Genomic DNA, 9,232 nt, shown 5'->3' with positions numbered 1-9,232 from the left:
GTGCTCAACAAGAGCAAGTCCATCTTCCGCTTCTCCGCCACGCCCGCGCTCTACCTGCTGAGCCCCTTCAGTGTCGTCAGACGCGGCGCCATCAAGGTGCTCATCCACTCATATCCTGCCCAGTGGGGCGAGCCGGGCGGGGGCCGGGTGAAGCGGGGTGCTCTGGGCCAGGAGTTCCTCTTCCACCTCCCCTCCCCCGTGCGCCCTCACTTTCCTTGACCCGCCCCCAACGCTGTTCAGCATGTTTATCATGATCACCATCTTGACCAACTGCGTGTTCATGACCATGAGCAACCCGCCTTCCTGGTCCAAGGACGTGGAGTAAGTGTCCCCCGGCCCTGGCCACAGCCCGTCCTGGGGCTTGCACCCCAGGAAGCTCAGTGTCACACGGCCCGTGTTCCCCAGCAGCGCTTGCAGCCCCCTGAGGGGGGGTGCACACACGCGGTCACCCCCACCAATGCCCCAGGCCCCCGGGGGCGGGCTTCATTTCTGTGCCCTTCCCCACAGGGAGGTCTGCCACTGCCCCCCACCTCACCGCGGGGCGGGTGACATGCACGCCCCACTGGCCTCTCGCCCGCCAGGTACACTTTCACAGGGATCTACACCTTCGAGTCCCTCATCAAGATGCTGGCCCGGGGCTTCTGCATCGACGACTTCACATTCCTCCGGGACCCCTGGAACTGGCTGGATTTCAGCGTCATCATGATGGCGTGAGCAGGGCCCGAGGGCACCTGGAGGCTGCGGTGGGTGCGGGAAGAGGCAGACCTTGAGGAGGGCAGCTGCGTGGCCCGACCCCTCCGAGGGGTGGACTGCAGGCCGCGGGTCGGTGTGTGAGTGGTCGGCTGCAAACTCGGAGCTGCCACCCCAGGGCCCGGCGTGTGGGCCATCCTGCTGCCTGTGCAACCTCACGCAGGCACAACCACGCGCATGTGCAGTCAAGCATGGACAGTCACAGTAGCCTGGCGCCAGGTCCAAGATCCTCACCCAGGAGAGCCGGGCTGCCTTCGCCACCCCACTCGCAGGCAAAAAGCCAAACTCTCATGATTCTTGGGCCCCCGTAGGGGCCTTGCCGGCTACTGACCTGCCCCTCACTTCCCTATAGAACCCCCAGATACAAGGGTGTCTGTGAATTCTCATCCGAAACCTAGAGAAGCCCTGACTCCTGTCTTGGCACCCACCACCGGCTCTGACACCACCCTCACCCCACCCCCTACACAGGTACCTGACAGAGTTCGTGGACTTGGGCAACATATCGGCTCTGAGGACCTTCCGAGTGCTGCGGGCCCTGAAGACCATCACGGTCATCCCAGGTACCAGGGGGCGCAGCACCCCGGCCCAGGGTCTCAGTGCTCTTGGCCCGTGTGCCCGTGGGACCCTGGACACAGAGGGGCCGGTAGCCAGAGAGGAGGTGGACCCCCGGCAGGGGAATGGGTGCTTGAGGGGTGCTTGGCAAGAGTTGAGAGCCCAGGTCCCGGAGTGAGACGACCCTGGTTCAGTCCCACCGCCACCACTGTCTGGCCTCGACCCTGGGCGAGTGGCTTAACCTGTTTGTGCCTCAGTTTCCTTATCTATAAGATGTGAATGATAATAATAGTTGCACTCTTGGGTTGATATGAGGATAAATTCCTCAGTATTCAAACGATGCTAAGAACGGTGCCTGGCACACAGCATGTGATGTATGTCAGACAATAAACAGATCAGGTAGAGCAGCAGCCTTCTCCAGGGGCCCACTGAGGGGTCAGTGCTACATCCCAGCCCTGTCTACTCAGGAGGGGTCACAAGTCCACTGAGCAGGAGGCCAGGGTCCTCCCAAAGGAATGCATTGGGAAGCAGGAAATAAACCCCAGAGCATCTATCCCCTCAAAACAGCATGTGAGGGAACTGGAGAAAGTTCGAGAAAGATGTAAAAGAGAGAGGAAATTTGTTAACTCTTAAGGCCACAAGTATCTTAGTTCCATTCTAGTCCAAGTTCCAAGTACTGCAGTTAGGGAAGGAGACCCCGAGAGCCCCCAGGGGGAGTGTTTAAGGAAAGGCACGTTGCACACCGGCCGTGGGTCAAGACCCCCACGCCTCCCTCCATGCCAGACCTCCTGCATCCTCAGAGCTGGGGAGGTTTGGAAGGTGGCAGCTGAGCCTTTGTTTTCTAGACAAGATACAGAAAGGAAATGGATTAGCAGTGACGTGAGAGATGCTAGAAGCAGATATGAGGAAGAAGTTATGGGATGGGGTAGCTCCTGGAAGAGTCGTTTATGCCTGTCTGGGCCCAAAGGGGCAGAACGCAATGACACTGCTAGCTCTGTCCAGAGCCCAGAGCGCCTCAGAGTGAGCCCTGGTGCCCCGGGGCGTTGGTAGACATAAGCAAAGGAGTCCTGCGTGAAGGGCATTAACACACAGTGCAGTATCAAGTGTTTCTGTAGGACTTTCCCGAGCCTTGGATAGGGTCATCCACCTCGTGACTCTCCCAGACAGAGCTCTGCCTTCCCCAATGCGTTGAACTTCACCCCTTGGGAAAGTACAACTTGGAAGATGAGTGTTCGCTACAGCACACTTGGGGTGGGGTGGGTGCACTAACCCAGCGACATTTAGTAAGTGCCACTGTGCATCTGGGTGCGGGAAGTCTCTCTGACCTCTGGCGGTCTCCCAGCAGCTGGGCATCGGTGGCCCGGGAAGGCTGCAAAGGGGAGACTAGATCAGAGTGGGGGGGGGGCTCAAGCCGGAAAGCGTCAAGGAAGTGGCATCCCGAGGCAGCCAAGCCTGGAAGGAGGCACAGTGGGCGAGGCCGGGCAGGGCTGTGGGCTGGGGGTGTGAGCCCCACCCTGCCCGGCCCCCACTGGCTTACCCTCCTCTGCTCAGGCCTGAAGACCATTGTGGGGGCCCTGATCCAGTCGGTGAAAAAGCTGTCGGATGTCATGATCCTCACCGTCTTCTGCCTGAGCGTCTTCGCCCTGGTGGGCCTGCAGCTCTTCATGGGGAACCTGCGGCAGAAGTGCGTGCGCTGGCCCCCTCCTTTCAATGACACCAACACCACGTGGTACGGCAACGACACGTGGTACGGCAACGACACGTGGTACGGCAATGACACGTGGTACGGCAATGACACGTGGTACGGCAACGACACGTGGAACGGCCACGAGAGCGGGGTCAGCAACTACACCTTCGACTGGGAGGCCTACATCAGTGACGAAGGTGAGGGCGGGCGCCCGGGCGACTAGCCGAGTGGAGACCTGGCCTTAAAGCCGCCACTCGCCACCTTGGGTGACCGCTGACCGCTCGCTTGACCTCCCTGACCTTCAGAATCACAGCGGAGATGGCAACGCCTTTCTCAATAAGAACAAGCGCCAAACTGCTTGAAAACCCTCAACTTTTACCGTAAAAAGCAACTGTCCGTCGTCCTTATTCTCTTACCTGCTCACCCCCGCTCATGGCTCCATGTGCCCGCCGCCCAGACACCCCCAGACACCCCCCGCCCGCCTGCCTTCACTGGCCCAGGCCTCGCGGGCTCAGGACACCTGTCAGCCCCCCAGCGCCCTGGCGCGTGAGGACGGGGAAGCCCATCTCCGTCCTGGGCCTGGATCTAGCGCCTTCCCTCAGACAGGGAGCCTGCCCGCGCGGATGGTAGCCCCGTGCGTAGGCACACTTGTCCCCCCAACCCCCGTCTCCCCGCTGTACCCCTCACACACCACACTCGCCACCTCCTCCGAGACCTGGGTGCTCGGGGCTGCCCTGGGGGGGGGAGGTGCCCGTGTAGTATCATGGTCCACACGGGTGTGTCCATGGTGGGCCAGGGGTGCTGGTGCCCGCCGCCCACCCTTGTGGGTGACCTGTTTCCTCTGTGACTTCTGCTTCCCAAAGGGAACTTCTACTTCCTGGAGGGCTCCAACGATGCCCTGCTCTGTGGGAACAGCAGCGACGCAGGGTGAGTGGTGCTGGGATGGGACGAGGCACCCCAGGGGTGAGCAAAGGTGGGGGGCAGGGCATGGGCAGGTGGGGTGGAAGGAAAAGCCCAATGCATGGTAGAACAGCTCCCTGATTCCGGGCACAGGCAGGAGGGTCACAGAGGGGGCTCTCCTCCCTCCCTAAAGCCAGCCCCCCCCCCAGGCACTGCCCGGAGGGTTATGAGTGCATCAAGGCTGGGCGGAACCCCAACTACGGCTATACCAGCTACGACACCTTCAGCTGGGCCTTCCTGGCGCTCTTCCGCCTCATGACGCAGGACTATTGGGAGAACCTCTTCCAGCTGGTACAGCTGCCCCTCCGGCCCCTCGGCCCCAGGCCACCCCACCCACCCCCACAGCCTCCACAGGGCCCGGCAGACCCCCCAGCATGGCATGTCCTCCATGGGAGCCCCCCCAGAGAGACCCCCACACATGGGCCACCTGACTTGGATCTAGCCGCAGCCTTTCTCCTTCTCCTCCTTCGTGAGAGTGGAGGTGTGTATAGCCCCCCACCCCCAGTCGGTCAGCTTAGAGGCGCAGCCAGCACACCCCAAGTGGTCAGCTTCCAGTGCGGGACAGCGCTTCCTGGTCCCCGCGATGGCTCTGACACTGATGGCGTGAGTGACAACAGTAATAACAAGAGTGACAGTAGCTACTGTCTCTGAGTTCTTGCCAGGTGCCAGGGCGGTGGCAAAGCTAGGATTCAAGTACCCCCAAGTCTGCTCATCATCACTTATGCTGACTCTGATCCCAGGAGTCCTCCCTGGTGCTCACAGGGCTCTCTGGGCCAGGAGACCAGAAATCTCTGGGTCTCCAGTGTTTATTTTGAAGCTTCCCAAGGTGGCTTCGCTGCTGAGGGGGAGGGGCCTCGAGTCCTCAGATCACCACTCTGTGAGGGGTCCCCGTCTGCTTCCCTATCTGAGGTGGAGTTCCATGGAAGGGGGTGGCTGGAAGGCACAGGGACCCATGGGACGCTCCCCCCGCCCGCTGCAGACCCTTCGAGCAGCCGGCAAGACCTACATGGTTTTCTTCGTGGTCATCATTTTCCTGGGCTCCTTCTACCTCATCAACCTGATCCTGGCCGTCGTGGCCATGGCCTATGCCGAGCAGAACGAGGCCACCCTGGCTGAGGACCAGGAGAAAGAAGAGGAGTTTCAGCAGATGCTGGAGAAATTCAAAAAGCATCAGGAGGAGCTAGAGAAGGTCTGAACTTGGGGAGCCCAGGAGCCTCCCTGCCCTTCAGCCTGGCTCCCCCAGCAGGCTGAGGGTGAGGGCGGGCACGGGGTTGGGGCTGCCGGGCAGAAGACCCCACACCATGGCGGGGCCGGGGTGGGGTGTTTGGTGGGACGGTAGGCATCCACGCAGCAGAGAGTATTTTGCTATTCTGTGCCTCAGTTTCCACACATGTGACAAGGGACCTGGGGTAGTTAAACCGGAAGTGGCCTTCCGCTCAATTATCTGTGCTTCTTCACACAGCATGCAGGGCCATCTGGAGGGAGAGCTGGGTCCCCGTGAGGCCCACGAGCAGCCACCCATTTGCTCATCATCTCATGAAGTGTGAGGTCAACTGAGGGCTTTAGAGAGTGGTGGCTCTTCAGGGATGAGGGTCCCCACCCTGACACCCCCACCGCTACCACTGAGGTTACCCCTCTACCTGCACTAGGCTGGGCTCAGGCCAAGAAAAGGGACCCCAGTCCCAGTCACGTGGCCCAGACCCCAGCTCGGTGGGGGACTTCACGCGAGCCCAGCCCCCTTGCTGCCCACAGGCCAAGGCTGCCCAGGCTCTGGAAGGAGGGGAGGCAGATGGGGACCCCGCCCACAGCAAAGACTGCAATGGAAGCGTGGACACGGCACCAGGGGAGAAGGGAGCCCCTCGACAGAGCTGCAGTGCAGACAGCGGCATCTCTGACGCCATGGAAGGTAAGTGCCCGGCACCCCACACCCCCTCTCCACCTCTGCCTGCCCAGCAGGCCACTTGGGTTCCTGCAGGAAGCGGGGCTGGCTGGGCCCAGCATCCGCATTGTTACTTAATATTGGCCTCAAGAAATGGCCATGATAGATACAGTCCTGGCCTAACCCGGCCCAGTTCCGGCTGCGAGACTGGGCTGCTTGGGGCCCGGGGGCTGCCGAGACGGGGTAGTCCCTGTGAGGATGTCCCAGAGACTGGACTTCTGCTCCTCAGATGTCTTTTAGGGGAAAGGTAAATGTCAAACTGTGTACAGGTAGGTTTCGCAGGCTCCCCTGAATCTCCGTGCTGCCTTCATTGCCAAGTCTCAGGTAGAGGGTAAGGTAGTGAGGACGGGTTAGAAACACGCATGTGCGCACACACACGGATGGGAGGGTGGCTGGATGAAAGGTTAACAAATGACAAGGGACAGATGGTGTATGGGTGAGTGGGAGGAAGGAAGAGAAAGAGCAAAGAAGGAAAGAAAGAAGGAGGGAGTAAGGGAGGAGGACAGGAAGAAAGGAAATCTGACATAGAAGCACTCTGGATCCCTCCAGGCCTTCCAGCTGGGTGCCAGAGATCCCAGAGGACTTTGCAGGCCTCTGCGTAATGGGCATCTGGTGCGTGTGCCCTGCCAGAGAAGGCCGAGGGGATGCCGGGCAGAGCTGGCCAAGGTGGTCACTCAATACCGCCCTTGCTGGAAACTGCGGCGAGAGGCCCCTGGAATCGCTCCTGGGTTGGAGGTGGGGGTGAGGGTCGCTATCAGACCAGCATCCTCAGCCTTTGAGAGAGGTCTGCTGTGCTAATTCTGGGGGGTAACTATCAGCCACCCCCACACCCGGGGCATCCCAATCATGCACTCAAACCCAGGTCTTCCTGGGCTCCCCGACCCCAGTCCCTCTCCTCACCTAAGACATGGGATCCCGCCTTGGGCGTGGCGGCTTCATCCACAGGGCTTACGGAGCCCCGGGGTAGCAAGAAGGGGTGACTGCAGAACGCCACGCTGTGGGAAAGGGTAGACTGGCTGGGGATGGTGATCTGAGTCGGCTCCCCAGCGGCCCTGGCCAGCAGCAAGTGGACCTGGGACCCAAGATCCCGCGGTGGCTGCCCGCTCCCCACTGGGGACTCTGGGACCCAGACAGATCAGAGCGTCTCCGCTGCTGGACCACAGCTCTGGGCCACGGTGCAGAGTGGGAGTCGTGGGGGCACGGTGCCGGGGCATCACGAGACAGCCAGGACTTGGGCTTGCCGAGGGGGCAAGGTTTGGAAAGCGGCTCCTGAGACCCAGGTGGAGAAAGGAAGCGTGAGTGACGCGTGCCATCAGGTGTCTGCCCCCTCCCCCCGCCCCCAGAGCTGGAAGAGGCCCACCAGAAGTGCCCGCCGTGGTGGTACAAGTGTGCCCACAAAGTGCTCATATGGAACTGCTGCACCCCGTGGGTGAAGTTCAAGAACATCATCCTCTTGATCGTCATGGACCCCTTCGTGGACCTGGGCATCACCATCTGCATCGTGCTCAACACCCTCTTCATGGCCATGGAGCACTACCCCATGACGGAGCACTTCGACCACGTGCTCAACGTCGGCAACCTGGTAGGGGGCCTCGAGGGAGGGGCCGTCCCAGGCCAGCACAGGGAGGGCCCCGTGGGGCTGCGGGGCTCATGGAATAGGGTGGTATGCACGGGAGGCACATGGGGAGACCGGTGGGTTTCAGGGAGCGGGGGGGCAGACAGGTGAGGCGCTGGACTTCTCAGTAGGACTGTAGGGATCTGGGGTTCAGGCATCTCTGGAGACAGAGATGGGGAGCCTGGGCACACCTCTCTCCTCGCAGGCATTGTCATGGGCCTAGGAGGGATGGAAGCACCTGGGTGGTGGGGCGCCCAGGTCTGGGGCGTCCCCGGTCCCCGCAGGCAGCCCCCTGCTGCTCCTGTTCCCCAGCCGCCAGCCCTGTTGGGCCTCCTGCTCCCTATTGTTGACGGGCCTGATCCTCCGCTTATCCCTGCCCATTAGGAGCATTAGCACCTCGTCAGGCGGGAGCCTGACAAAGGGAAAAGCCGCCTCAGCCCTCCCCAGCCTGCCCAGCTCCCGGCCCACGTTTCCAGGATGGCGGAGGGGCAAGGTGCCACTGTCCCAAGGGGGAGTAGGGCTCAGTTCCTGGGGCAGGACGCACCAGAGGGCAGCCTGGACTCCAGACTCCCCAGCCTGCGAGGCGGGCACGTCTCTCCCGGAGATGCCCAGGGCAGCCAGGCTGTGCTGCAGAGGTGCAGTGTGCTGCATGTGCGCGATGGGCCCAGCCCGCCGCCTGCCGGTCCCCTGCCCACAGTCCGCTGCCTGCTGTGGCCAAGGACAGCTCCCGGGCAGACCCCAGCATGTCCCCAGGCAGGCTCTGGCCCCAGGGGCTTAGCAGGAGGGGAGCTGTGTCTGGAGGGTTGGGGGGCAACTCTGGCCTACTGGCTGACCCTCAGTTTCTGATCCCCTTTTGAGCCCTGCCTTAGAGATGGACTCCACCAGGATTTGCTAGTTCTGGAATCTCGGCCAACCTGGGTAGAGAGGCTGTGAGATATAGAGACAGGAGACTGAACTAAGCACCCTGAAATCTGGGTTTGAGACCAAGTCATTCCCACATGGGTAACACGATGTCTGGTCATTATCACACTCTGAGATGAGTGTGATAACCCCGCTACATCCACAGAAATCGGGACACCCGTGAGATCCTAAGGTGAGGCGCAGAGCGCTCCATGCGTGCCGAGTGGTCAGTCAGTGATGTCCCAGAGGTTAAGTGACGGACCCCCCCAAACACACACAGGTGTGGGTACCACCGCCCCCCGCCCCGGACTCTGAACTCTTCCCCTTAGGGCAGGGGCTCGTTGTGGGGGTGGGGGGTAACGCCCAGGGCCTGGTGCTCCAGAGCCCTCAGTCGGGACCACGCCCCCCGCAGGTGTTCACGGGCATCTTCACAGCCGAGATGGTGCTGAAGCTCATCGCCATGGACCCCTACGAGTACTTCCAGCAGGGATGGAACATCTTCGACAGCTTCATTGTCACGCTCAGCCTGGTGGAGCTGGGCCTGGCCAACGTGCAGGGGCTGTCCGTGCTCCGCTCCTTCCGCCTGGTGCGTGGCCCCGGGCTGGGAGGACGGGGGGGGCTTCAGGGGGTGGGATGAGGACCCCCAGCAAGCCAAGGGGCTGGAGGCAGGTCCTGAGCCCTGGGCAGCACGCAGGAAGGCGGGAGCCCCTCACCTGCAGGAGGGCCGAAATGACGCCCCAGAGAGGACACTGGGCTCAGCCTTGGTGACCCAGGACCCCAGGACAGTGGTGGAGCAGTGACTGGAGCAGTGACTTCACCCCCCCCCCCC

The 9,232-nt window shown here is 61.7% G+C and overlaps 1 protein-coding gene across 1 annotated transcript in view; it reads left to right on the top strand.

Moving 5' to 3' along the window:
* SCN4A (sodium channel, voltage gated, type IV alpha subunit) overlaps positions 1-9,232 on the top strand; it is a 27,024-nt gene that overhangs the window by 634 nt on the left and 17,158 nt on the right. Inside the window, exons 2-12 of the mRNA XM_004693439.1 lie at positions 1-110; positions 232-321; positions 582-710; positions 1,219-1,310; positions 2,854-3,186; positions 3,853-3,916; positions 4,099-4,240; positions 4,929-5,138; positions 5,702-5,855; positions 7,232-7,470; positions 8,816-8,990. The exon at positions 1-110 is cut by the window's left edge and continues 7 nt beyond it. Coding sequence (XP_004693496.1) covers positions 1-110; positions 232-321; positions 582-710; positions 1,219-1,310; positions 2,854-3,186; positions 3,853-3,916; positions 4,099-4,240; positions 4,929-5,138; positions 5,702-5,855; positions 7,232-7,470; positions 8,816-8,990 — 1,738 coding nt within the window. The remainder of the gene's footprint in view (positions 111-231; positions 322-581; positions 711-1,218; positions 1,311-2,853; positions 3,187-3,852; positions 3,917-4,098; positions 4,241-4,928; positions 5,139-5,701; positions 5,856-7,231; positions 7,471-8,815; positions 8,991-9,232) is intronic.

Source organism: Condylura cristata, unplaced genomic scaffold (genome assembly GCF_000260355.1).
Source record: "Condylura cristata isolate star-nosed mole 26May11 unplaced genomic scaffold, ConCri1.0 scaffold00038, whole genome shotgun sequence".
Lineage (NCBI taxonomy): Eukaryota > Metazoa > Chordata > Mammalia > Eulipotyphla > Talpidae > Condylura > Condylura cristata.
Note: the sequence above shows the minus strand (reverse complement) of the source record. Positions and strands in the feature narration are given on the sequence as shown.